This window comes from Zosterops lateralis, assembly GCF_965231275.1.
Source record: "Zosterops lateralis genome assembly, chromosome: 26".
Taxonomy (NCBI): domain Eukaryota; kingdom Metazoa; phylum Chordata; class Aves; order Passeriformes; family Zosteropidae; genus Zosterops; species Zosterops lateralis.
In genome coordinates, this window is record NC_139786.1 from 5,841,158 (window position 1) to 5,869,154 (window position 27,997).

At 55.6% G+C, this 27,997-nt stretch overlaps 1 protein-coding gene across 1 annotated transcript; it reads right to left on the reverse strand.

Annotated features, from left to right (window-relative positions):
* Positions 1 to 27,995, reverse strand: MAPKAPK2 (MAPK activated protein kinase 2; the record flags this gene model as incomplete). The annotated part of the gene is made up of 10 exons (XM_083878643.1): positions 1 to 1,399; positions 1,892 to 1,972; positions 2,290 to 2,375; positions 2,624 to 2,748; positions 2,907 to 2,982; positions 3,479 to 3,605; positions 4,774 to 4,853; positions 5,491 to 5,555; positions 7,523 to 7,662; positions 27,747 to 27,995. The coding sequence occupies 10 exons, from the start codon at positions 27,993 to 27,995 to the stop codon at positions 1,256 to 1,258; spliced, it is 1,173 nt and encodes a 390-aa protein (XP_083734769.1). The 3' UTR covers positions 1 to 1,255.
* Positions 27,996 to 27,997: the final 2 nt, after the last annotated feature.

Here is a 27,997-nt window from a genome sequence, read left to right on the forward strand (position 1 = left end):
GTGGGGAAAAGAGCAATTTTAGGACACAGGGAGAGCAGCTGGAACACTTGGGAGTTCTTCACGGCCACACAAGCAAAAGGAGAGACTGAGTGACTCTTTAAGTGTCTTTAATCCAAAGGACTGAAGAGCAGACTGGGAAGATTAGTATAAGCCAACAGGCAAAAAAAAAAAAAAATTAAAAAAAAAAGGGGGGAGGGGAGGAAAGGGATAAAAACCAGTTTTCAAAACAAATTAAAATTCCATACAGAGTCTAAAAGATTGCCTAAAAACTAAACATCGCCTTAAAAAATCGGGTTTTTTCCCCATTCAAACACATTTAACGAAGTGAAACATCGTGACAAATAATAATAATAATAATAACAATAATAATAATAATTCATGGACTAAAGACTTCAGAGAAGGGCCAGGAGCCACCCTGGGGGTCAGCCCTGGCCAGGGTGGGGTCACAGTGCTGGCCCCAGCTGTGCCACCTCCACCCTTCCCCTGTCACTCTCTGTCCCCAAGGACCCCCCAGGGCAGGGGATGGGCTGAGGGGGGGACACATCCCTGCAGAGCCCCCCCCGAGGTCAGAGCTGCCTTCCAGGGGGGAGCCACGAGCAGCTCCAGGCCCACGGACAGACACACACCCCACACAGACAGACAGACAGAGCCCGGGAGCTCAGGGAGGGGCTGGGGCGCTGCTTTTTTTTGGCTCCTGTGATTTATTTGGTGGCCACAGAGACCCCCCCCAAGGCCAGCAGGACAGGGGGGAGGGCAGCTCTCCTTCCCTGACCCCGTCTCTAGCCAGCATCCACACAGGGAACACGCTTGTCTGGGTTTCTCAGCTCTACAGTAGTTTTCTTTTTAAAAAATATTTATACGTTTATATACCCTAAAAAGGTCACCACAGGAGTTTTCCGTGTCTTTGGAAGGAAGGAGGGAGGGAAACAAACAAACAAAAAAATATATATATAAATCAAAACTGCTTCACAAAAGAAAAATTAAAAAAATCCAATTATTGGCGGCGTTCACCTAGAGGACAAAAATTCCCTGGCTGCAGGTGTGGGTGTGAGGGGGGAGAACTCACCACCTGCCCCAGAAAGGTCAGAAAAACACAGGTGAGTAGCTAAAAATAACTAGTCTGGTATAAATGTCTGAATTCCATGCGCTCGATAGAACAGTCTTGTTTTTTTCCTTTTTGTCTTTTTTTTTTTCCTTAAAAAATATATATATAATAGTTATTGCTTTGTCTGGAGGGCTGATGGGCTGGGGGCCCTCAGTGGGGCAGCGTGGTGGGCTCAGGGGGGTTGGCTTTCTTCCTCCTCTTCATCAGCAGAGGGTTGGAGGAATCCTCAATTTTCTTGATCTTGATTTGTTCGTAGTCCACTCTCATGGTGGCCAGGGCACTGGTCATCTCCTCCTGCGGGCAGGGGGGGCACAGAGCCATCAGCAAAGTCCCCCCAGGGTCCCCAAAGCAGCTGAGATTAAGTGGCCACTATGAACTTTTCCAAGTACAGATCTGCTCCAGAGGCAAATTGGAATTGTGGAATTGTTCAGGCTGGAAAAGCCCTCCAGGATGATTGAGCCCAGCCCTGTTGTGCCCTGGGATGGAATTCCCAGGGCAGCTGTGGCTGTCCCATCCCTGGCAGTGCCTGGCAAGGTTGGAGCAGCCTGGGGTAGGGGAAGGTGTCCCTGCCCTGGCATTTGAGGCCCCTTCCAACCCAAACCATTCCATGGCCAACCCAACGCAGCCACTCCACCACTAAATCATGTCCCCAGGGCCACATCCACGCAGTCATTGAACACTCCCAGGGACAGTGAACCAGCCTGGTGTGCAGGGCCACAGGAGAGAACATTCCCAGAGAACAGAGGGGTGCAGGGCAGTGCAGGCAGGGACGGAGACAGGTTTTACCTTCACATCCTCCCACAGGTCCTTCTCCTCCTTCAGCACACGGCTGGTGTGCAGTGGGGTCTGGGGCACCTGCATGGATTGCTGCCAGGAGAGGGGAGGAGTGTGAGCTGGGAGCCACAGGCACCCATCCCATGGATCCTATCCCATCCCATCCCATGGATCCCATCCCATAAATCCCATGGATCCCATCCCATAAATCCCATGGATCCCATCCCATAAATCCCATCCCATGGATCTTATCCCATCCTACAAATCCCATCCCATGGATCGTATCCCATCCCATCCTATGGATCCCATCCCATAAATCCCATCCCACCCCATGGATTCCATCCCATAGATCCCATCCCATCCATCCCATGGGTCCCATCCCACGGATCCCATCCCACCCTCCTGCTCACCATGATCCAGGGGTGGTTCATGAACTCCGTTATTGTCATGCGCTGGGTTGGGTCTGTCTTCAGCAGGTTTCGGATCAGCTGCTTCACTGCAGGGGTTTTGGCAGGCTCAGGAGCCAGCACCTCCCTGGGGGGCTCTGCTGAGCTCCAATCCCAGCCCCAAAAAAAACCCCTGCACACCCCACACCCTCCTGTGCCACACCCCCCACCCCACACAAACCCTTCAGCAAAAGCCTCTCCAGCAGAGGGGGAGATGCTGAGAAGTGACCCCTGACACACTCCCAGCCCTCAATGTCCCCCTCAGCCTGGGGACAGCCACCACAGGGAGCACATTTACCTTCCTCTGACACCTCAGACCACTCAGGGTTGGGAAACTCGTACTGCCCCATCCGGATTCGCTTCTTCATGCCAGGAGAGATGGCCAGGCCGTGGTTGGAGTAGAAGGGGGGGTACCCACACAGCCTGCACCAGGAGGGGGAACAGTCAGTGTGCCACCCCAAAAACCTGCCCAGGAGCACCCACAGGGCACGAGGCAGTGCCACAAGGTACCCACAGGGCACGGGGCAGTGCCAGGAGTGGAAGCTGAGCCCAGCAGGAGGGAGAGGAACCCTCAGACTTACAGAATATACATGATGACACCGAGGGACCACATGTCACAGGACTTGTCGTACTTCTCCGGGCCCAGCACTTCTGGGGCTGGTAAAAACAAGGAGAAAATCCTAAATCCGGCAGTGCCAGCACCGGGTGAGGGCTCTGCCACTCCATGGAGACACCAATGCAGCTGAGGGCACTCTGGAGCAGGGCAGTGTTGCCCCCAGCTCCAGGCTGGATGGATGCAGAGGTGATGGGTGTCACAAGAGGACACAAAAAGAACTACACTCACCTGTCAGCATGAGAATGAGAAAAAGAAGGACGTTATTTTGGGAATCCCAACTTATATAGTTTTTGGGATTTGGTCAAGGATTGGGGGATGAGAGGAACACCCCCCTGACCCCAGTGGTCAAACCAGCAGTCCATCACGGAGAGGAATGCAAAAACAATCTACTCTGTTTATGTTTCAATGCATGAAAACTCCAATGTAAGAATGCAAAACAATCAGAAGGCTGAAAATCAGGGTGACATTGGGCTGCACGTGGCATCCTCTAAACCCTCCAGCTGTGCCCCCAGCCCTACAAACCCCTAGAGCACTCACCCACGTAGTAGGGCGTGTAGCAGGGCGTGGCCAGGGAGTTGTGCGTGGTGGTTTCCTTGGCAAAGCCGAAGTCGGTGAGTTTCAGCACAGCATTGGGCCTCTTGGAGGTGTACAGGAGGTTTTCAGGCTGGGAACACACAGGGGACAAAGGGGTGAGTATTGGTAGAGGACACAAAATGAAGGACATCATGCAGTCAGTTGTCAGGGTAAAAAGAGAGGTGTTTGTTTTTTGACCTCAATTTATACAGATTCTGGACAATGATCAGGGATTGGACACACGAGGTTGATGCTCCTCCAACTACACTGGTCAAACTAGAAGTCCATCAATTGTCCCTCCTCCACAGAGGAATGCAAACATCAAGGACAGTTTCCAAAACATCGCTTTTGTTTACGTGAAAAACTGTGGAAAAACTCCACTAAAAAAATGCAAACATCAGAAGGCTGAAAAAGATCAGGACAACATCTGAGCGGCAGGGCTGGGGCAGCCTGGCCCTGGCATGGCCCAGGGGGGCTCAGCACAGCCCAGGGTGGGATCAGCACTGCCAGAGGAGGGTCAGCACTGCCCAGGGAAGGGCTCAGCATTGCCCAGGGAAGGGCTCAGCATGGCCAGGGGGTGTTGGGAAAGATGAGGCAGAAAAAGCTTACAAATATGATTGCCTGGCAAGAGATACTGAAAATATAAAAACTGTGAGTGAAATAGAAATGAAAGCTGAGCTTTGAGATGTGATCATGGCAGGTGGGAAGACAATGATGAACTGGGAGATGGGTTGAGTGATAACAAAGGGACACCAAGGGACCCAAGGGTGTAGCCCCCACCAAGGTATCCAGGAAAAGGTAGATAAGAGAGCAGCCTTTAGAGTTTAGAATACAGAGTGATGTGGTGATATAGCAGTTCTCATGGGCTGTGTGCAAAGTCTGTAGGTTTTGTATCTCATGCTGGTTGGTCACTGTAAATCAGAATATTCAACACAAAAGGAGATAGAATGGATTGTAACAAGGACCTCGCTCTCTTACCTCTCTTAGCCCTTACCCTCCTGCTCTTACCCTGTTACCCCTCTCACCCTCTTGCTCTCTCTCTCTCTCCCTCTCTCTTTGGGGCATCTCCCCAGCCCAGGCTGGTGGCTGAAGGCAAAGCCCTCTTTACCCACAACCTTTGCAATAAAGCCACGTGTTCCTAGAGTGTCTCAGGTCTGCAGAGTTCCCTCTCCCTGCCATCCACGGATGCTCCTACAAGTGGAAGGCTCAGCACTGGCAGGGAAGGGTCAGCACAGCCCAGGGGTGGCTCAGGGCGGTACCTTCACGTCCCGGTGCGCGATGTTGATCGAGTGCAGGTACTGGATGGCTTCCCCGATGCTCTTCATGATCTCTGAAGCCTCTGAAGCGGCAAAGAAACCATCAGAAGCCTTCATCAAGGCAGTTAAAAAGGGCTCACTCACTCCCTGGGTAACTCTACAAACCAGGAGTCAGAGAACCTGGCAAAGTCAAGGGGGTTTTCTCTGCCTGAAGACCCCCTTTCCAGGGAGTCTCTTCCCTGGGTAAGGAGCCTGCAGCTCCCAGAAACTCCAGGGGAAGGGATGGGGCAGAGCCCAGCCCCTGACCCTAATACCAAGGAGGGGCCTGCACCATTTAGGACACCCAAGCAGCAAGGAATCCAGCTGGGAAAGGTTTCCCCTTAGGATCAGGAAGTCAAGGGGGCAATGGGCTCACAGTTTGGGTTGTGTGGTTGCTTTTCCTGGCCAGAGGACTAGAGGGAATGAGATTAATGAGATCTATGAGAACCACGGCCCATGGAATTAATTCTTTGAGGGAGGTGGGTGTTTCTGACAGGATTGGGATGGACAGAGTGTGGGAGCAGCTGAGAAAATACCCCCTAACCCTGTTCTCAATAAACATGAAAAGCAGGGCCCCTTGCACCCACACCCCTCATTCCCTGAGTGCAGAACTCTGCTGGGGATCCAAGGAGTCACTGAGGGCTGGAGGGGACTGAAGGGCAGCAGGAGTGAGCTCCATACCCCGCTCTGTGAAGGCCTGGTCTCCCCTGTCCTGGATCCGGCTGAAGAGCTCCCCGCCGTCCAGGCTGGAAGAGAAGCAGCTGCTGTTACATCCTGTGGGTCACATCATCACCAGCTGCACCAAACCCTCTGCTGCTCAGCAGGAAACTGTGGACTCGATATTTTCTGAGCCTGAGAATTGCTGAGCTCTTCTCAAGGGAAACTTTTCAACAGTTTTTCTTTTTCCCAAAACAACCTTGTGTAAACAATGTTCATTTCCCATCATGACAGGTGTTGTTTGCTATTTGTGTTACTGAGCCAATGGGAGAGGTGTCAGCCCCACGGACCAATAATGTGGTTTTTTAGCACAACATCTTATAAAAGGGCTGAATGAAAATAAATTAAATATGAAAATATTTTAAATATTAAAAGTTATTACAATATTTTAATAAAATAAATATAAATATATGAAAATATTTTAAATGTGGAAAATGTGGAAAATGTGGAAAATGTGGAAAATGTGGAAAATGTGGAAAATGTGGAAAATGTGGAAAATGTGGAAAATGTGGAAAATGTGGAAAATAAATGTAAATAAAACCTTCTGATTTCCACTGACTGGAGTCAAGCACCTTTATTTTGTGTCCTATTATCACAGGAAACAATCCTCTTCTCCATCCAAGCCCTTGGGTTGGTGTTTCTGGGGCGTTTCAGAGCCTCCCCTTTCCTGGCACGGGCAGGGCAGAGGCACAGGGCGGACGTGGTCACCCCAGAAGCCACAGAAACACATTTACAGTAAAGGCAGCAAATGTGGCTTGAAGTTGGTGAGAGCACTCCCAGCACTTGTGGCCTCCTTTTTTTTGCTCACGAGCCAACTGCCTCAGCAGCACCATGACCCAGCACAGAAGTGCTGAGCAAAGCTCAGGGCACGGGTGAGACATCAGCTGTGTCACAGTGAGCTCCCCGAGCTGTGAGAGAGAGGCTGGAGATCCCTGCAGCACAGCCAGGTCCTGTGGGAGGTGTTGGAGAACCACTGGTGGGGTTCCCTCCCCAGGTACCCACAGGGAAAATGCAGCTCCCAGAGAGATCAGGGCTGAGAAATGGGAGAATTCTCCATGGGAGCAGGATAATGGCACTTCCTGCCCCTGCCTTATCTGACTAGAGCAGGAACAGTTTGGCTTTCCCAGCGCTGATAGCATCTCCCTGACATTCTCTGACATCTGCAATAGCAATAGCCTGCAGGCCCTGGGGCCCTCTGCTGCACAGAGCCTGTGAGGATGGACCCAGAGCCTGCTCCTGCTGGAAGTCAAATCCTGCCTTGTGACAGGTATTATTCCCAGAGCATCCCTCGGTCACACAGCCAGCCCTGGGGACTCTCCTCCTTCCCCTCAGCCATTCTTTCTTTCTTTCCCCACCACACACCCCTTTCCCACCCCTGGCTGCCCAGAGTGCCAGGCTGGTTCTCAGCTCCCTGTTCCCCCACTTGAGCTGCTCAGGGGGCTGCTGTGCCCCCTGCCCTGGCACTGCTCCTGCACCCGCCGCCCCCCCGGGCCACCTACCAGCCTGGCAGAGGAGAGGCTTTGGCAAGGAAGCTGCATCAAATCACAGCTGCGGTTGGGATGTGGTTTCAATACTTTCCCCTTCATCCCTCCTCCTCATCCCCAGGTTAATACCAAGCTCCTACACCCCGAGCAGAGCCGCTCAGCTGCTGCTGCAGGAGGTGCCAGGGCAGTACCAGAGGTGTCACCTCGGCTCGGTGGCTGCCCCACCACAGCTCCCGGGCTGCCAGGAACGCGCTGTGCCTTTTGATGGCCAAAGGCAGTTTGGTTATGACCCACCTGTGAGAACCACAGGCCCGGAGCCGAGCAGGGCCCAGAGGGTTTTCAGGATGACTCAGAGCCAGCGCAGCCCCGGCCGTGTCCCCGTCCAGCAGTGCCCGGGCTGGCATCCCCACAGCTCCATCCACCGGTGTCCCCAGTGCCGGAGGATGCCCACCCCACTTTGGCAGCCCCCCAGCCCCGCTCAGGCCCGGGGAGCCCCCCGGCCGGGCTCTCACCACTCCATGACGATGAGCAGACACTTCCTCCCCTGGTAGAGGTTCTCGTAGACGTCCATGATGCGGACGATGTGCGCGCACTGCGACGCCCGCCAGTGCAGCTCCACTTCCCTGCGGGCCTTGGGGCAGTCCTGCAGCATCTGCGGGAGGAGTGACACCCCGTCAGCCCTGAGACACCCCGGGGAGCTGGGTGGTGACCCCCGGCCGGCCCCGGGCCACCAGAGAGGCGGCGGGGGCTCGGGCCGGGCGCTCCCCGCGGGCGCGGCCACAGCGCTCTGCCAATGCTCCATCCCCATCTAGCGGGAACTCTGAGAAGCCGCTTGCCCTCAGCTTGCCCTTCCTCCTGAGGCTGCTGAAAGCTTGTTCTGGCTGCGTGCCACCTCCCAGCGCCCCACCAGCAAGATCTACCGCATTTATGAGCCAACTTCGGCACCCTGATACCTCCCCTGCTGCACCCCTGGGTGCCACCGGGCATCCTCACCCTCCCCTTTGCTCTGCTGTCCCCCATCATTTCCCATCCATCACCCTGCTCCTCCTGACCACAAAAGCTCCCTCACCACAAATTCAGAGCCCACCAGCACTCGCGCCTGGGGAGGGGACAAATCAAATATCCAGATGTTCCCTAAACTGCAGCTCTTTAATGAGCCCCCTGCCCTTCCCAAAGACAACTCCGAGTTCCCAGGTGCAGGAAGGGTTTGCTTGTCTGCCATAGACTATTAATTACGGTGTTTGTCAGGATAAACAACCAGCCTTAATTATTGTGCTCCTAAATATAGAACAACAAACGTGTCTATCTTGAGCGTAGCTCGTTTTCCTTCCTGTCTCCGGGAGCCTTTGGGGCCGGGCTCAGCCCCTGGAGCAGCTCTGCCCCCTGGAGCAGTGAGGGGGGGATGTGGAAACACACCCCCACCCTGCAGGAAACAGCAGGTTTGGTCATTTCACCAGGATTTACACAAAAAAGTGTTTCTGACCCATCTGATCTCACCCCAACGTGCTCCAAGGGGCAGAGCAGCATCAGCCTTGGGATGCTCTGCAGGACACAGGGAGGTGCCCAGGGCAGTGGGGATTTCACAGGAACAAGGATGAATTCCCAAAAACCCCACACTGCCCGTTTGCAGATGAAACACTCGCTGATGGTGATGCTTTAAGCTTTAGCTTGCAGATTCTGTGTTACCTAGGGATGTAGTTCTGAGTTTCATATTCAGTGCTAGTAAGCTCTTTTCACAGGGTAGGCAGACAAAATATTTTTTTTTTTCTGCTGAGAACTAAGGACAACTTTCAGGCCCAAAAGCACAAACAAGTGTGGACCAAAGGGAGGAACAAGAAGGATGAGACCTCACAGCCTGAAGCTGTAACTGGACAATTAAACTCCAATATGCAAATAGACCAAAACTGATAAAAATGTAAGATCTCCTGACTGATCAGCCTTTTGTGAGTGGCATACTCATAAAAGTTTCATGAAAACTGAGTTTCATAGCACACTCAGGGTGCAGCCTTGGTCAGGCTCCTGTCCTGCCCAAGGTAAATCTTGGAGGCCTTTCAATAAATCCCTACTTTATTCTCTAGCTCTGTCCAGTCTCTGTTTCAGGTCAGCTTCCAGGCACCAATGGTGCTGCCCTGGCAGAGTAACCCTGGAGATTTTCATTCCTGCCTGGAACAGCAGCCATCCATCCATCCCTCATGGGGAAAGGCACAGACAGGATGTGCCCTCCAGCCACCCACCCACAACCATCCCCAGGCTCTCCTCACACCTCTGCCACCTCCTCAGCTCTCCTGCTTGCCCAGGCAGAGGAAACCTGGGGCAACCTGTGCAGCTGGGGAGGCTGCTGGCACCAAACCACCAGTGAGGACCAAAGTGCCCAAAGCCAACTTTTGACTTGACCAACAGCCTCAGGGAAAAGGAAGACAGGGCAGGAGGTTGGACAGTCCCTCCTTGCTCCTCTATTGCTTAATTACCCTAAAAACTGCATCTTGCAGAAGCCAAAACTCTAAGCAAGAGTAACACCAGCCCCCTGAGGAGCCCTGCAGAGGGGACTGGAGAAAAGCCTGGCTATTTGCAGCCCCACTCTGAAGAGCCTGGCGTGGGGAGCCAGGAAGCCGAAGAGAAAAAAGGAAAAAACCAAAACAATTTGTAATTATGCTTCAGGAAAATGGACCAGCAGGAAGCAGCCAGTTAACATCATTCTGCACAAGACAAACAGCAGAGGTACAGCAAAATACATCCCATTTTTAGAGGTCACTCGGAGCGCTTTTATAGGAGATTAATTGGATTTCTAATGAAGCAGGAGGCAGCAGCCTCCATTACCTGCACCAGCACAGCCCTGACGTTTGTTTTTGTACCCAGACAACCTCCAGGAGCAAACAGCTGCCCCGGAGCTCTCGGAACACTCAGCTGTGATCCAGCTGCTCCCTCTGCCCCCCTGCTGGCTCTGCACCGAGAGGTGATGGAGAGGCTTCCAGAGGAGCAGATTAAGCCTCGTTAAGGGAATGATTTGGTTAATTTAGGAAATGTTCCCGGTGCCAGCTGAAGGCCAGATGCACAGAGGGAAGTGGGGATGGACAAGCCATGGCAGAGGCAGCCCACAGCCTCAGCATCTCCTGCTGCACCCCAAAACTCCTGCTCTGAGTGATGTGGGGATGGACAAACAGCCCACAGCCCCAGCATCTCCTGCTGCACCCCAAAACTCCTGCTCTGAGGTACATAGGGATGGATAAACCATGGCAGAGGCAGCCCACAGCCCCAGCACCACTTCCTGCACCCCAAAACTCCTGCCCTGAGGGATGTAGGGATGGATAAACCAGGACAGAGGCAGCCCACAGCCCCAGCATCTCCTGCCGCACCCCAGAACTCCTGCCCTCAGCACAGGCACCGGCTCCCTGTGCCCTGGGATGCTGGGAATGTGCTGAGCATGACACAGGGCTGGGGCAAGAGCAGCACTTCCAGCAGTTTGTCCTCTTTAGGTGGGAGCCAGCAGCTCCCAGAGCTGCCAACCTTCCCTCCCATTGCCCAGCCAGCAGTGAAACCTCTGGTGGGTGATGCCCTGGCACTGCTCTGCCCACAGGAACTGCTCACCAGGGTATTTGGGGGTGGCAGCACTGCTCATGGCCCTAACTCAGCTCCGGTGTCCAGGAGCCTGTGACAACAGCAAGATTTATATTCCTGGGCTCCCAACAAGGAGGCTGAGATGGGAAAATCACCTCGTGTTTCCCCTGAGGTTCAGCAAGGATGAACGGCCCCCATCCTACACCAGCTCATTTTGCAACCCAGTAATCTGGAACACAACCAGGGTTAACCCTTCGATGGCAGCAGCCAGGACGAGCTGCTCTCAGCTCAGCTTCTCCAGCTCTTATGTCCTGTTCCTCTTCCAAAGAAGAGATCTCCTTGATCTCCTAGGAGAGCAAACTTCATTATTTCAGAGGGAAACGCTGCAGTACCTGCCTGCTCCTGCTGGAGAGGAGGAGGGCCCGGCAGCTGGGGCGGGCAGTAACAGGATCCCCGAGTTACACAAGTGTCCCCGGGCAGGGCACAAGGGCAGCGCTGCGGGGGAAGCTCTGCCACCTCCTCGCAGCAAATCCGGGCAGGATTGAGGCAGGAGGAGCTGCTTCCCTTCCCCACGACGGCTGTTGGGTGTTCAGATTTGCAGCTCATCTCCAAACTCAGCTCATGGTGACAGAGCAGCCCTGTGTGTCCCTTCAGTGGCAGGGGACGGGGGACAGCCAGGAGAGCTGAGCCAGCCCAGAGCTCTCCCCATCCCATCCCTGCCTCCCACCGGGGCACCTCCCGGCAGGAAAGGAGGGAGAGCAGGGAAAGAGCCGCTCCACCCTGCTGGCAATTAGGGAGGAAATTCAGCTTTCAGCCGCATTCCAGCTCCCCTCCCAGCAGCCTGACACCTCTGAGAGCTGGGCAGACAGTCTGCTGCCATCCTGTGCCTTGGCTCAGCCCAGCTCTCCCAGGAGCCTTCCCATGCTGCGAGAGAAATTAATTCTGTGCTCCTGTAAACACCCTCATTAGCTTCATTAGAGCCCTCCAGCCACACTGCTCCCATCAGAGGATGGCACAGCCCAGCCTGGTGTGCTCAGGACCCCCAGAGCACCAAAGGCTCCTCACCAGCTCCAGCTTTTCCCCACCTTGGGAAGACAAACCCTGGAAGCAGCTCCTGAAAACAAAACAGCTCATCAGGGCTCCTGAAGGAGGGCAGAACCCAAACCCAGGCTCCAGCCTGGTCCTGCAGCCATCAAAAGGAGCTTCAGCTCCAAGGAAGGGCTCAGCACCACATGGAGCTGAATTTCCCCCCATCACCTGAGGACAAGCACAGCACAGGTGGGTGGGCACGAGGAAGGAAGGAAGGAAGGGAGGGAGGAAGGGAGGAAGGGAGGAAGGGAGGAAAGGTCTGGAGCAAAGCAGGGGCTGGAGCTGCCCACACTCACGTTCCCTCTCCTGTCCTCAGGCACCACTGATTCGGTCTCGCCGCCTCCTCCCGGGATGATGTTCCATGAGTCACGACAGGTTGGAAAAGGAAGCTGCCTCCTCTCCTGGCACGGCAGGAGGTCACTGAGGACACTGTCCCACTGTCCCTCCTTGCTGTGGGTGCCACCACAGCCCCCAACGCTGCTGCCCCTCAGTGAGCCAAGCACACCCAGATGGGCAAGATACCCCTGTGCAAGAGGGAAAACTCACCTCCCACAGGCAACTCCCATGGACACTGAGGATCAGGCTCACACCTGTCCATTCCCCAGGGCTGCCCCACGCTCACCCCGAGTGCTCCAGCTGCTCTTGCAGGCAGGGTGGTTTTATTTCCGTGGGTATTTTGATCCCACCCGATTCTCCTCAGTCCCCAGCAGGACAGCACAGGCCATGCAGTACCCACCCCTCCAATAGGGCCTGCAGGGGTGTAGCCAGGCCCCAAACCACCCCCAGGAGCTCCCCTCTGCACCACAGGGTTAAAATAAACTCTTCTTGAGCTGCAATAAGAATGAACCTACAGTGAAGGGAGGCAGGCTGTCATCCCCCAAATTATCAGCAGGGAAGCAAAGCAGAGCTTCCCCTTGCCTGGATCACACACAGGCTTTGGACTCCCCTGACCTGACTAGCACAGGGCAAGGAACAGTTTTTCCTAATAAAGCAAAAGGGTTTTTCTCCTCAAAGGATTTTCCTCTCCTAATATTCCCCTGCATACTCGCTGCCAACTGGCGTCAGCTGCTTCACACATTTGTAGGGCCAGTGCTGGAAGCTTTGCACAGGCTGTTCCCACCTCTCCCTGGACTGAACTGAGCCTGTAATGCCAGAATATTTGGGGAGCCCAGAGGTAAATGAGCCCAAAGCTGCCCCAGCCCCTGCCAGGAGGGAGAGGGCAGCAGAAGGACGTGGAGGCAGCTGAGCTTGGTTCCTCTTTTGGGGTTTATGAGCTACGAAAGAGAAACAAAATCACGAGCCCCAGAGCCCCTAAGAGGAATTGTGTTACCAAACAGAGGGAAATTCATGGCTGAACCACAAGGCAGGAACAATGAAAGGTGCAGCTCAGGAAGCCTCCCCCACATCACTGTGGCTCTTATATAAACCTTTAGATTAACCCCATCCCCGCTGCTCACACCCACCACAACCTGCCCTGCCGACCTGGTGATGGGACTTTCCCGAGCTGGGCTTCATTTCTGCTCTGCCCACGCCCAAAGAGCCACAGAGAGTTTGAAGCCCCAACAGAAGAAGGAGGTGAAAGCCTCATCCTCACGTTTGTTTTGCCCGGGGAAAGGCAGAGAGCAGAGGTGATGGAGGAGGAGCCGTGTGTGGGTCGGCAGATCCTGCCCTGAGCGTGCCCCGTCCTGCCAGCCCAGCACCACTGCTTGGAGGGTGACTCTGCTCCTGATGGATCCTGATGGAGGTGGCTTCATCCAAGAGAATGAGGGATGCAGGAAAATCCTCCTTCCAGAGGGATGGAGGCCACCAGAGCCGGGTGCACACTGAGGCTTCGACCCACACCAGCACACTCAGCTCCATCCTCCATGTTCTCTCCCCTCGGGGGAAATGGAAAGGTCGAAGAAAGGATCCCAAGCAAAGAGAGGATTATTTAGATGAGAAAGAGCAAGGCAGGAGAGGCAGGAGAGGCCGAGCAAATGCGAGCTGACACACAAATACAGACACACACACACAAATACAGACACACACACACACACAAATACAGACACACACACACACACAAATACAGACACACACACACACACATACAGACACACACACACACATACAGACACACACACACACAAATACAGACACACACACACACAAATACAGACACACACACACACACACAGACACAAATACAGACACAAATACAGACACAAATACAGACACAAATACAGACACAAATACAGACACACACACACAAATACAGACACACACACACACGCTCGAGCTGCTCGGCCACATTCTCCCAGCGTGAATGATCCCAGCGCTCCCAGGAACATCCGGAACCCCAGCGGAGAGCTCAGGGAGAGCCTCCCCACAGCACGAGCAGCCAGCCGGGCATGAAGAGGCTGCGTGAGCCCGGGGAGAGCTGAATCCCCTGGCAGGAGCAGCTGGCAGGGAGGGAAGGAAGGAGGGAGGCAGATGTCGCGGCGGGGGCAGATGTCACAGTGCTGTCCCCACTGCTGCTGCGGGCGATGTCGCAACCACGGGGCGGAGGATGGAGATGGGGAGAGGGAAGAGGCAGCTCTTACACGCCGCTTTCACAAGGGGCCCCCGGCATTGCACAAGGTCCCCGGTGCTCTCAGCTCCCCTGCCCGTGGGGTCCGTGCCCGGCGGGCGATGCTGAGACCCCCCATCCTGCAGAGCCCCCCCTGCCTGCCCGGGGCATCTGCTGAGCATTTCCTTGCCCCGCTGCTCTCCCCCTGCGACAGATGCAGCAGCCATTCAGCCTTTTCAGGCGGCAACAAAAGCCTCTCGAGGCACACAAAGGCGAGGAGCAGAAGAGAGGCCTGGGTTTAAATAAGAGCCACCTGCCAGGGGCCTGTGTCCCCCCCAGTGTGGTCGGGTGCTGCCCCCCCAGCCAGCCCCACACTGCAGAGCCCATTTCCCAGCAGCTAAAAAATGGCCTTGGCACATCCTCTGGATGAAGAGTCCAAGTGGGAATCCGGGAGCAGCACCTGGATGCTCCGGGAAGGGTCCCAGCATGGTGGAGGCGTCGAGGAGGGAGGAGATGGAGTAGGAGGGAAGGGGCTGCAAAACTCACAGGGAAAAAGTCAGAGCAGGTAAATGGCAACAAGGCAGCAGCACGAGGCGTCCCCGCTGACTCACAGCCAGCAACAGGCTGGGGCTGGTGTTTAAAGGAGAGAAATGAAGAGTGTCGGCTTAATTTATCTGAGAAAAACAAAATTAGGGGCCTATTCAGTCCCATGTGTTTGTTTTGGGAGCCTCCTCTTCCTTCCAGCCCTCAGCAGCAGCAGCGCTGGGTCTGGCTGACTCACACGATGCTCATCCCTCCAGGAGGCTCCGGGTGAGGAGCAGCAGCAGCCCAGGCACGAGCCACAGTCACGGGGGTGCCACGTCCTGCTGGGCCACATCTGCCTGGGGTGACAGAGCCACCACCCTGCCAGGACCTCCCCGGGAACCCCACAGGGACAGACAATGGCCAAAGTGCTGCAACCCATCCCACCTCAGCCCATCCCATCCCATCCATCCCATCCCTCTCCAAAGACATCCAAGGCATCACTGCTCACCAGGAGCCACCACAAGAGTGGGTTTGAGCAGGAAGGGCCCGACTGATTTGGGGGACAGAAGGAGGCACAGCCCAGCTCTGAATGGAGCCACTCTGGGCAGGGATGCTCAGATCCTCTCTGCAAACCAAACCCCTGATCTCACATCCCTCTGCTGCCCCTGCCAGGGCCCTTCATCCACACCACACAAAGTGAAAGGGAAATAAGGAGCCGTGGGAAGGGTGGAGACCTTCCCAGGCACAGCTCCACACGCACACAGCTCCCTCACCTTGCCCCTCTCTGCAGGGCTGAGGGCTGGGGTCAGCTCCTCCTCCCGAAGCCTCTCCTTGGCAGTCACTATCAGAGCTGACAACACAACGGAAAAGCACACACGTGGTTTTATGATGGGAAGTGGTTGATATTTGCAGGTGTGATTAACACCGAAGTAAACACTGATGTAAACCATTAACTCAGGGCTGACCTCTGTCCTTTGTGCTCCCCTCCCACAGGCTGAGCTTGAAAAAAGCACCCCCTTATCACCAGCTCTGCACGGAGCTGCATGCAGCAGCCCTGCAGCCACAGCCAGGGGCTTCCCCTCACCATCAGCCCACCCAGAGCATCCCCTGGCTCCACCAGCCTCACACCAACCCTGCCTGACCCTCCTGCTACCTCTGACAGCCCTGCATTCCCCACACTGACATCCCAGAGCTGCTCTTATTTTCACACGTGTCCACCCATTCCCTGGACGTTTCAGCTGGAAGTGATTTTGGGGAGAGGCCCAGACCCACGCCTGCAAGAGGAGCAGCACTGAAGCCCTGCCAGAAGAACCCCCACAACACTCACTGCTTCCCAAGGCTTGAATTCTGCCAGAAAATGAAATTTCTCAGGGCTCAGCCCATGGGCAGGGCCCCCCAGGGGACAGAGCTGGGCTGCCACCCACCCCCCCAGCACAGGGACCCCACCTGGGGCCTTCCAACACAGATCTGAGTGCAACATAAATAAATATATGCGTATTTAAAGAAAGGAAAAAAGCCAAACTGAAACACAAAGCTGCATCAAGGCCATCCCCTGCTGAGGCACCACTTGCCCCTGGCCCTGGGAGCAGCAGGGCCTCGGGATGTGTTTCCTCCAGCAGGGCTGAGCCTGAGCAGGGTTTCATTTACGCAGCCCCTGAAGCTCGGTGACGACAGCACCGTTTTGCATCACCCTGTCCTTCCTCAGCTGTTTATTTAACACAGTGTCACCCCTTGGTCAACACCAGGGCCACAGCAAACACCTTGCTGAGATAAGCCCAGGACGTGCAGCCCAGCTCTGCAGGGATCCAGAGCAGAGCATCCCCTCAGCTGCTGGGACCCAGCTGGGCAGTGCCAGAGGGGCTGGAATCACAGCAGGGACCATGCCCACACCAGCCTGGAGGCTGCCAGAGTGCTGGGAGCAGGAAAAGGCCAGGAGCAGCTCAGGGATTTCGTAACAGGGCTTTGTCTGCGCAGGTGCTCAGAGAGGCAGGGGCTCCATGGCCACCCACAGCCTCCTCCTCCTCCTCCTCCTCCTCCTCCTCCTCATGGCACAGCAGCCCCAATGTCCAGGGCAGGGAGAGAGGCAGCAATGAGTGTCAGGAGAGGGGATGGCAATGAAGGGGCAAGAGGGGATTGCACCCCAGAGCTGGTCAGGGACACACATCCCCCACCAGCCTCTGCTTTGCCATCTCTCCAAACACCCCCAAAGCCCACACTGCAGTCTCCAGGCTGTCCCTGCCCCCCTCCTCGTCCTCCTCCCATCACACTGAGGCTGTACAAGCCCAGCACCCAGCAGGACCTGCAGAGGAGCTGCTGGAAACCCCCGCTGGCCACAAACCCACGTGGCTGAAGAGCCAAGCAACACTCCAGACCCAGCACTAGCACAGCAGTCAGCATTTTAGGGGAAATCCTGGGCCCTGAAGCAACACAGTGAAAACCTGAGAGCCTCCTGCCAACCCTGAGCAAGGCACTCCTCCTCCAGCAGCCACCCTGAGACTCCTTCAGCCGGCAGGAAAACACAGTTGTGTTTCTATTTTTGAAAAAAAAAAGCCCTTCTCTGCATCCTGCTGGCACCACATTAAAGCTCTCAGGACACGGTGGCTATTCTTAGCTCCCTGCAGGCTTTTGGCAGCCCCAGGAGCCTCCACAGCACCTGTTGGCAGCAGCAGCCGTGTGGCCCCGGAGCTGGGGAGGTTTGGTGAAGGTTTGGGACAGAGCCTGGACCAGTGGTGTCCCAGTCAGCACCATCACCTCAAAACGCCTCGGCCAACAAGTGTTAAAACTCACTGTGAAGTGCCTTGGGTGCACAAATTCCCAAAAATTCCAGGGGGGAAATGTCCCCCCTGTTGGTGTCACCAACACAGAGCGAGGAGTCACTGAATCATGGAATGGTTCGGGTTAAAAGGATCCCTAAAGATCATCTCATTCCCACTCCCTGCCATGGGCAGGGACACTTTCCACAGAATCACAGACTGATTAGGTTGGAAGAGACCTCCAAGATCATCGAGTCCAACCCAGCCCCAACACCTCAACTAAACCCTGGCACCAGTGCCACATCCAGGCTTTGTTTAAACACATCCAGGGATGGTGACTCCACCACCTCCCTGGGCAGACCATCCCAATACTTAATACTCACTAGAGCCCCATCCAACCTGATCCAGCCTGTGCTGACAGCAGAGGTTTTGTGCTCTCACATCTTTCCAAGACACAGCAAAAACGTGTGGAAAACACACAGGGAAGAGTCACTGATCCTCCCATGGATGCTCAGCACCCCACTGCTCGACAGTGTTTACCAGCAGGCCACTTGATTTCCTACCAAACCCCACAGGCAGCAAGTGGTTTGGACTCATTTTGCCTGCTAGATTAAAACGGAGATGGGATAAAAGGATAAAGGCACGGATATTTAAACAAACCAACAGAAAAATCTCCTCCTGCAGCTACTGCTGCTCCCTTGGCAAACAGCCTGGGCTCCTTGGGCATTCCCAGAGCCAGCTTTTTAAAAAGAAACCTCTCCCCTCAGCCAGCCTCACACACACCCCGATCCCAGGGCAGCGTTATCCGGGACCCCTGGGCGTGGGGTGAGCAGGGGGCAGCTGCTCCCTCCAGGTCAGCCGGGGGCTCCTGGGCCCTGCTTTGTATGAATTTAAGCTTTTTCAATCCCACTTATTCACGAGGAGAGCTCAGGGCTGGGGGAAGCCAAAGAGCAGAGACAGGGCAGCCTTTGTGCGGCTCCACCGCCCACCCCAGGGCTGGGGCAGCCCCCACGTCCCCCCACACAACCCCTGCAGCACAGCCGGGGCTGGCACAGCCCCACAGGGCCTGGAGCAGCACCTCCAGTCAGCACAGCCTCCTTTCCTGAGCCAGAGGGGGAAATGAAGCCTGGAACAGCCCCTGTGAGCAGCACCCACACTGCACGACCCCACCTCTCTCACAGGGTGAGGCTTTTGGCTCTTTCCAGGGCTGCTGGGGGGGATTGGATTTGGGGTTCAAGATCCAGATGTCCAGTAGTGGTCAGCAGTTAAGTCACTAAAACCCTCGAAGCATCAGCCAGAGGGAGAAATGAAGTCTTGAGCAGCACCCACACTGCACGACCCCACCTCTCACACAGGGTGAGGCTCTTTCCAGGGCTGCTGGAGGGGATTGGATTCGAGGTGGGTTCAAGATCCAGATGTCCACTGATGGTCAGCAGTTAAATCACTAAAACCCTCAAAAGCATCAGGCAGAGGGAGAAATGAAGCCTGGAACAGCCCCTGTGAGCAGCACCCACACCGCACGACCCCACCTCTCACACAGGGTGAGGCTCTTTCCAGGGCTGCTGGAGGGGATTGGATTTGAGGTGGGTTCAAGATCCAGATGTCCACTGATGGTCAGCAGTCGAGTCACTAAAACCCTCAAAGCATCAGCACCATGTCCCAGGCCAACCCTCCTCCAGCTACATTTGCCTGGTTGTCTCAGGGCAATCTTTGAGGAGAAGGAAACATGAAAGGAATGCTTTGGTTAAAGCCAGAGGTGCTTGACCTGCTGTGAACACGCTGCCCTTGCTGCCAGAGCCTGACAAAGCTGAGCTAAGGGGATACACTCAGCTTACTGAAGCCTCTCCTTGCTGCACTCACAGGGCCAGAGCCATTCCTGCCCCACAGCTCCTCCAGGAGAGGCCCGGAATTGGGAATATCCCCCCAAAGCACTGCCCTGAGGCACACAAACATCATCTTCCCAGACTGTGGCAGAGGCAGAGCCCTCAGATCTGCCCCACAGCTCCTGGGAAAAAGCAGCTCTGGCTCCCACCCAGTACCTGCCTGAGCTGCTGCTCAGCAGCACCCAAGGACCACATTTTAATCCATCCAGAACCTCCTCACCCAGCACCTTCCTCACCCAGCTTTCACCAGCCCAGCATTTGCATTCCTAATGACATGCAGGCCTGGGGAATGGGAGCACCAGGACACTTCCCAAAACACCCCAGGGACCTACAGTGATCCTCTGCTGAATCCCAGCACCCACAGAACATCTCCTGTCCTGGCAGAGCTGTTCTTGAGTCCCAGCACCCACAGAACATCTCCTGTCCTGGCAGAGCTGTTCTTGAGTCCCAGCACCCACAGAACATCTCCTGTCCTGGCAGAGCTGTTCTTGAGTCCCAGCACCCACAGAACACCTCACCCCCTGGAAGAGTTGTTCTTTCCAGCAGCTCTTCCTTACAACGAGAGATTGGGAGTCTGAACTCCAAGGTGGAACAAGGGGATGGAGAGGAGATGTGAGTGGTTCCAACAGAGCTGCACAGCCCCTCTCACCAGGAGCAGGGTCATTCCTTGTGGGAAACACTGAGGACAAAAGCAAAGGGCTTCCCAAGCCTCTCCCTGGGCCAGCAAGGGGAAGATGTTCTCTCCAGGAGCCTGGGCAGGCGTCCAGTGAGGGCTGCAACACCTCCAGGCTCCCCAAAACAGCCCTGTCCCCATGCCAGCCCTGCTCTGCCGGAGGCACGGGAGGAACCCGGCCCAAAATGCCAAATTCACAGCTCTGATGACTTCCAGGAGATAACCTGAGTTTAAACTTCCTGCCAAGCCCGCCCTTCCCAGCACTGCCGGAGCCTCTTGCGCAAGAACCGCCCGCCCGGGGCTCTTTTCTCTCACAGATCTGCCCAGCACCACGGGCAGCCGGGTTGGGAAACGGCCCAGGAGGAAGAGACAGTCACAGCAGAGCCCCGAGGGGACAGGAGGAGGCTGGCACAGGTGACAGTGGCTCCCCCAGCCTGGCAGGAGGAGGCTGGCACAGGTGACAGTGGTGGCAGGAGGAGGCTGGCACAGGTGACAGTGGCTCTCCCAGCCCGGCTGAGGGAGGCTGGCACAGGTGACAGTGGCTGCCCCAGCCTGGCCCTGGGAGTCACTTTATTCCCAGAGCCGTGGTGGCAGCTCAGTGACAGCCACAGGGGCCTGTTCACCGGAACAAGTGGGAATAGAAGCACTTTAAGCACTTGAGCTGGGAGATGCCATAAGGCTCACTGCTGCTGGAATTCCAAACACATCCCTGCCACCAGACGCCTCCTCTGCTCTTGATTTGATTTACTGCTTTTGTTAAGATGAAGCTGAGGATAACACACATACTTTGGGGTTTGTTTGGACCTGATTGCATCTGCTTTTCCCCCGGCCCGGCGGAGATAGGCGGGATTGCAGCTCCATTCCCAAGGAACAGCCCTCGGAGCGGCTCCCGCCCGCACCTGGGGGCGCAGGAGGGGATGAGCCGCCGCTACTGGAATTGCAGCCTGACAGGGAACGAGCTGCCAAATTTCCACAGCAGCCCCGGCTGGTGTTCCAGCCACATTTCCCTGAAAACACACACTTGGCAGGACATGCAAGGAGCCTTTGGAGAGGCTGCCCCAGCTCGGTGCCGGGCAGGAGGACGCGGGAGGACAGAGGGCAGGGAGGGGAGAGCGGCTGCTCCAGTGCTGAAAGCCCACAAGATGCTCCCAAAGGCACGAGGGAAAGGGATTTTCCCTTGGGAAAGGGACAGCATAGCCCCAGCCTGCTGTGACACAGGTTTAGCCTGGTTCACAGTGTGAGGTATGACCCCAAACCTGCCTGACCCTCATCTTCTGGGGCCAGCAGAGCTGGAAAGTTTGAGCTCAAAACGGGCACCCACCTGCAGCCAAGGGCACAAAGCAGCAAATTTAATTACGGTGACAAAGGAAATGAATCCATCCCTCTCCCAATCCCCACTCCACAGGCCACACCGGGTAAGGACACCAAGAGCAGAGCAGCAAAGCCCCAGCCTGGCCGGGCGCCCCAGGAACATTCAGATCTGGGTTTGGATTTTGGACTTTATCTCTGCTGTGGGCTGCAGGGCACAGAACCACGTGCGGCCCTGACGCCAAGGGCCTGAATAATCTCATTACATGGGACACAGGCAGAGGCTGTGCCAGCTGCAGCAACTCCTGGGCCACAGGGCTCACCTGCCCTCCCCACCGGGACAGGGCACTCAGGGAAGGTCCTCATCCACAAGAAGATGCCATCGTCCTCCTCAGCAGCACCAGAGTGAAGATGGAAGCACAGGGGAGCTCCCAGAGTGCTCAGAGTAGACCCTGTGTCCCCCTCCCAGAGACACTTGCCTCATGACATTTTTCACACAGCATCTCCAGCAAAACTTTTTCGTTTCAGGTCATCTCAGGTCCAGCAGCACTCAGGGACTGGGGGTTATCGGTCCCCTCCCCAGGCCACAAAGGAGCAGCGAGTTAATGCAACCATTAAACCTGCCAGCCGCTGTAATCCCCACCTCAAATTGGTAAGATCTTAAAAGGCTGAAATGTTTGAAATGAGTCAGCCGCGGGGTACAAAGGAAGGACGGTTTGAAAGGCTGTTAGAGCTCTCTGCATTCAGAGCTGCTCTGGCGTGCCCTGCTCCAGCCCCCGCACTGCTCCCCATCCATCTCTGGGGACCTTTCCCGCTGGGGACACAGAGCTCAGAGTCCTCCCCAGAATGAGCTTCCGGGCACAGGGCACACTCACAGCCCTCGTGCCAGCCAGAGCTGAAAGGAGAAGAGATTTTTCAGAGAGGAAGAATCACGACATGGTTTGTATGGAAGGGACCTTGAGGGTCATCTCCTTCCAGCCATGGGCAGGGACACCTTCCACCAGAGCAGGATGGTTTTGTCATCCTGCAGAAAATGAAGATGGGACCCACTTTCAGTGGGGTACAGGCCTCAGGGGCTGTTAAATTCAACACTGGCACTCCCAGATATGACCATGGAGCTGACCCAGAGTGACTCCCCAGGCTCCAAACTGGTTTTTTGGGGAGTGGTCAGGCCAATCTGTGTTCCCATGCCAGCCTCTGGAGATGGTGATGGGATCACCCTGGTCCTGCTTCAAACCCTCCCTCCTCCAAAGCTGACCTGCAAGATCAGCCAGGTCCTGAAAACCCTCTCCCAGCTGCTGCCTCACCCCTGCAGCCCACAAAGGGCAGAGGAGCTGAACAGCCTGGGGTGGGCATGGGATAAACCAGAGCCCTGGGGCCAACCTGGGACGGGCATGGGGCTACCTGGGGACACCTGGCACAAGCCAGAGCCCTGAGGCTGGCCCATGCCAGGCTGTGGCAGCCACCCTGGCCCTGTGGCCAGCCCCTGCACAGCACAGGGGAGGCAGCAGGGGAGGCAGCACGTTATTCTTGGAAACCAGGAGGTGAGGTCATGCTGCCTGAATGCTGCAACTTGAGGCCAGACGAGCGGGGCCAGTTGTGCTTGGAGAGGAGCCTGACTCTGCAGCGAGGGCCGTCTGCAGGTCGGGAGGCTGCCTGTGCTCCGAGCAGGAGGAAATGGGTTTATAAAGGAAGGCGGAATCTTCCCTCTCAGTTTCTCAGATCTTCCCTCTCAGTTTCTCAGCAGACAGCCAAACCACAGTGAAAGGATGGGTTTGAACGGAGCAAAGCCCTTGGAGCACCCCGGTGTGGGGCACAGGAGCCCACCAGGAAGGTTGAGAAAGTGGCAGAGCATCAACCTGGAGTGATGCTGCTCCTGTGCCACAGGATCAGCCCAATGGCCACTCCTCTGGATGCCTCCGACATACCTGCACCACCCTGCAGCCCAGCAAGAGCTCTTCCATCCCATCAGATACTACAGCACATAGAGCTGTCTGGGAAGACAGAAGTCACCTTCAGGCTCCCTCAGCAGGAACCTTTGAGAGTTTTCATCATCTGTGCCCACCCAAACGTGCCAGCAGACCTGGCTGCACAGCTTCAGTTATTATTTACACATGGCTTTGGTTGTTTTAGAGCACGTTTCTGCCAAAGCCCAGCCTGTTCTGCATCACTCAGTAACCGAGGCAGAGCCATCACCTCCAGAGCCCCAGGAACAAGCACTGTCCTGTAATGAGCCTTTCCTGGTGTGTGTGTGTGAGGAGGTGATGGCACAGAAGGCACCAATCTCACCAAAGGCCAGCAGGGCTCAGTGTGAATGGCAGAATCGTGGTTTTACCTGGTGGCATTTGGCTATTCAATCACACATCCAGGGCTGTGTTTTCATCCTGTGTGCCACAGGCAGCTCAGCTCCTCAGCCTGCTGCTGCCTCTGACGTTCAGTAAATCACTGCATCTCAGTTCCCCGCCTCTGAAAACATGGGAAACGCCTTTTGCAAGACCCATGGCTGATGGCATGAGATTATTACTGAGAGGAAGAGCCCCGCCACTTCCTGAGCACGTACCAAAGAGAAAACCCCTGCTCCTGGGCTTTATCAGTCCATCACAGCCATAGTTCTGACTGCTCAGAGCACATGAAGTGTTTAAAAGAGATTACGGCCAATCCTAAATCATTTGAACAAACTCAAAACCCCAAGTTTGAGTTTGACTCAATTGACTCAGTAGACTCCTTTGGTCAATGAGATAATAAACCACTGCTTTGGAAAAGTCCCAGTGATGTCACTGCAGTTTCCACAGCTTTTCAACCACAGCTTGCACAGAAGGCCACGGTGAAGACATTTCTGATTATATAAAATACATGGCAGAGCTAATTAAAAAAACATCTCTCCACTGAGAGAGGGACAGAAGAACAGCAGACACAGCAAGCTGTCTCCCATGAGCACGAGCCCAGGATCTCCATCTACTCCCTCACTTCAGGGATGTTTTTCCAGATGGATTCTCAGAGGGACACAGCATTTGATCCCAGACAAAGCTGCAGGACACAGGAGCTCGTCCACGGAGCTGCTCAGCTATCAGCCCCGAGCTGCCTGCCCTAATTCCACAACAGGCACCTTCCCAGAACAGCAAACCACAAGCGCCATCCTCCTTCCTCCTTCTCCATCAGGGGAACCATCACCCAGAGATTATCAGATGAGGCCGACAGCAAGATTGAGTGTTTTGCAGATGTGCCCCAAAGCACCAAGGATGCTCCAGAAATGGGCAAATCCACAGCCCTGAGCTCCTCCAGCCTTCCCAAAGCTCACCAGTCCAGGTGAGGATCTCCTGCTTTGAAGCTGAAGCCAGCAGTGAGGTTTGTTCATTTATTTTAAAGGAAACCTGCTCCACAAAGAGCTCCATCACACAACACATACAACAAACTCATCACCTGCAATACCAGTCCCCACTCTCCAGCCTGGCTTAGCTGCCATTTCCTCGTGGAATTAAGGCAGCCAGCCCAAAGATTAGTCTTAAAAGTGGAATTTGCAGCAGGCAAAGAGCCCTCGCTCCCAGCCCCACCAGTGCAGCCTGACCACAGCCGGCCCTGCCAAGTCGGGCCAGCAGTGACCTACATACAGCAGCCTCCACAGAAATTACAAGCCTAATTTTGCCTAATAATAAATCACACTGAGGTACAAGGAAGAACAGGGTAAGGAACCAGGCGCTTCAGCTCCATTCATCACCTCTGCCCAGGCTTTCTGTTCCTATCCTGCAGCAGATCATCCTTCTTCAAACAGGGGCAGGTCACGGGTGACCGGGACCATCTGCAGCTGCTTCACACCAGATAATTCAGGGATGCCACACACTCAGGTACCAAAAAATACAATAAAACCCGGGGTGGGAAACAGAGAGATGAACAAGAATCTGTAAGAGAAGTAGAGGAATCTCTTATTTTCACCCAGGTACTACACAGCAAGCAGAACTACCTTCCATTAACTCGCACACAGCATCATTTTGTTTAATGATGTGTCTCTGCCACGGACTATTGCTCTGGAAGGAGAAGAAAATTTGCCTTAATGTTTTCACTGCTGCTAGAACACTGTCCCCAAGCTCAAACTCTCCTGGAGCACTGAAAAGTTCCCTTCAGCAAAGTGACTCTCAGCAAAACCCTTACCAAAACCATCTCTTGATTTGGGAGGAAGAGTTTTTGACAACACAAGAGTTGCTCGTGACCAAGGGGAAGCACAACATGACCGGAAGACACCGTTCATGTCAGGGACAGACAGCGAAGGATTGCATTGTTACACAAGATTTTGGAACAGCAAACCTAAAGGATGACACTCCAAATGGAAAAGGTTCACTGCACAACCAAAGCAGGCAGCAGACAGATTTCAGCTGTGGCTCCTGGCGATGGGCCATCAGGATTCTTTTAAGCATCATCTGAAACATGACAACTCGATGCAATCACTTCTGTGGATCCTGCTTTAGGTCATCTTTCCACTGTGATGCAGCCCATGAGTAATTTGGACCCAAATACCTCTCCACAGGTCTCTAGCAGAGACGTCAGCCCAGCTGTGTATGCGAGGAGGGAATGAAGTCAACACACATCATGTCTGGGGCAGTCACCCACACCAAGTTTGGGCTCTGCAGCCCAGTCCAAATATCCCAAAGGAGAAAGCCAAGCCTGTAGCTCACTCATGAGGGCAGGACGGGCACCCACAGGCTCGTCCCAGAGCCCAAACTCCCAGCGCAGCAGCTTTGAAGGTGCTGGAGGGAATCACTTACAGTAGCAGCTGTGCTGCTCTTTGAGAAGCCAGGGACGTGTCCAACCACTCAGCTGAACTCGTCCCTCCCCGTCAGGGACACCAGGAGAGGCCAGGACAGGGGACAGGCAAGACAATCCCTTCTCCTAAAAGAGACTCAGTGTCGAATATACCTCACCCCGCAGGAGCCACAGAGACACTCTGCGTCACCCTCCTACAGCCCAGCTCACAGCCCTGCACTCCAGGAGGATTTTCAGCAATCCAAGGGACCCGTGTGACAGGGGACACAAACGCTGAGCCCTCGCTGGGGCACGGGCAGGGTGACAGCCCCAGTCCCGTGCCCCAGCCAGGCCGGAACCTCCAGCCTCCTCCTCCTCCATCCTTCCCCTTTCGGGGCTGCGAGAGGGAAGTGCTGGGATCTGTGCTTTAAATATGTGACTCAACTTCAGAGGCGAGGAGGAGCCCGTCTGTCAAAACAGAAGAGGATTTTGCTAATTTTCAACCCAACGAGATGACAACACAATGTCGCCCTGGAGTGCAACACACGGTGGCTCACGGGCAAGGTCTTTGGTGTTTCTGAAGGAAAAGCCAAACTTTTATTACCTAAGTGACCCCCCTTCCTTAACCACAGACATTCAGCACTGTACCTTGCCCACCCCACAGCACAACCTGTACCCCCAAAACCCCACGATCCTTCCCTCACTCAGGGTAGGAACCCCAGACACCAACAGAGGAGCAACTCTAAACACAAAAGAAGCGTGGTTACGGGTTTAGGTGGGAGTTACAGGGTTTAGGTGAGGGTTACGGGTTTAGGTGGGGTGTTTTCAGCCTTCCCAGCTCTCGGGGTAACGCCAAGGACTGGAACAGCTCATGTGTGGGCGCAAATTGCACGGATGCTGGAGAACACGGTGCTCCCAGCCCGCAGCCAGCCCCGCTCCCGCCTCACCCGCCGCCTCAGGAATCCATTCAAACTTCCCCGAGCCTCGCTGGCAGGGAGACACTCTCCCCTCTTTGCTCAAAAACCTCTTTTGAAAAGAAGGAGAAGGGCGGCATCACCCAGAGCCCGCTCAAACACACCCTGGAGCCGCTGGTTACCCCTGGCAAAGAGAAGCGAGTCAGGGACAAGGGGTAACACAGTAACGCTGAGATATTCCCTGTGGGAAGCTGAGGACGGCCGTGGCTCGGTGTTAGAGGCGGAGGGGACATGGAAGGGGACAGCGAGCAGCCCACAGCACTCACAGCACCGCCCCACGGAGGGGACCCCGCGTTCCCACAGCCCCCGGCATCCCGGGATGTGCATCCCCGGGGGATCTCAGCCAGGCCGGGATCTCCTCCCCATCCTGACCCCCTTCCCCAGCCTCGGGCTACCAACATGTCATTTCGCCTCGTTTCCCACTACAAAGCTGGAAAGCCGCGTCTCGCTGCTCTTAAGGGGAAGGGGGAAAAAAGAGATGAAAGCGCGGCCGGAGGGGCGGGGGCAGCTCATTGTCCGGCGGGCCCCGCTGCCGCCCCCGGCCCCCCCGGGACCCCCTTCCCCGGCAGCAGACTCCTTCCATCACTGGCACGGCGCCGCTGCCGCTCCCGGCCCCTCCCGGCCCGGCGCCCCCCGGTCTCCTCGGTCCCCCCCGGTCCCCCCCGGTCCCCCCCGGTCCCCCCGGGCCCCGCCGCACCTTCAGCGCGAACTTCTCGCCGCTCTTCTTACTGAAGATCTCCAAAACTTTCCCGTTGATGCCGAGCCCCAGCACTTGCGTGGTGACCTTGTAGTCGTCCGTGATGGCATTCTTCCGGATCTGCAGGCCGCCCTTCCCCGGGAACGGCGGCGGCCCGTGCGGGGGAGCGGCGGGCGGCGGCGGCGGCGGCGGCTGCGGCGGCGGCGGGCTGGGGAAGCCGGCGGGCGGCGGCGGCGCCCCGGAGAGCATGG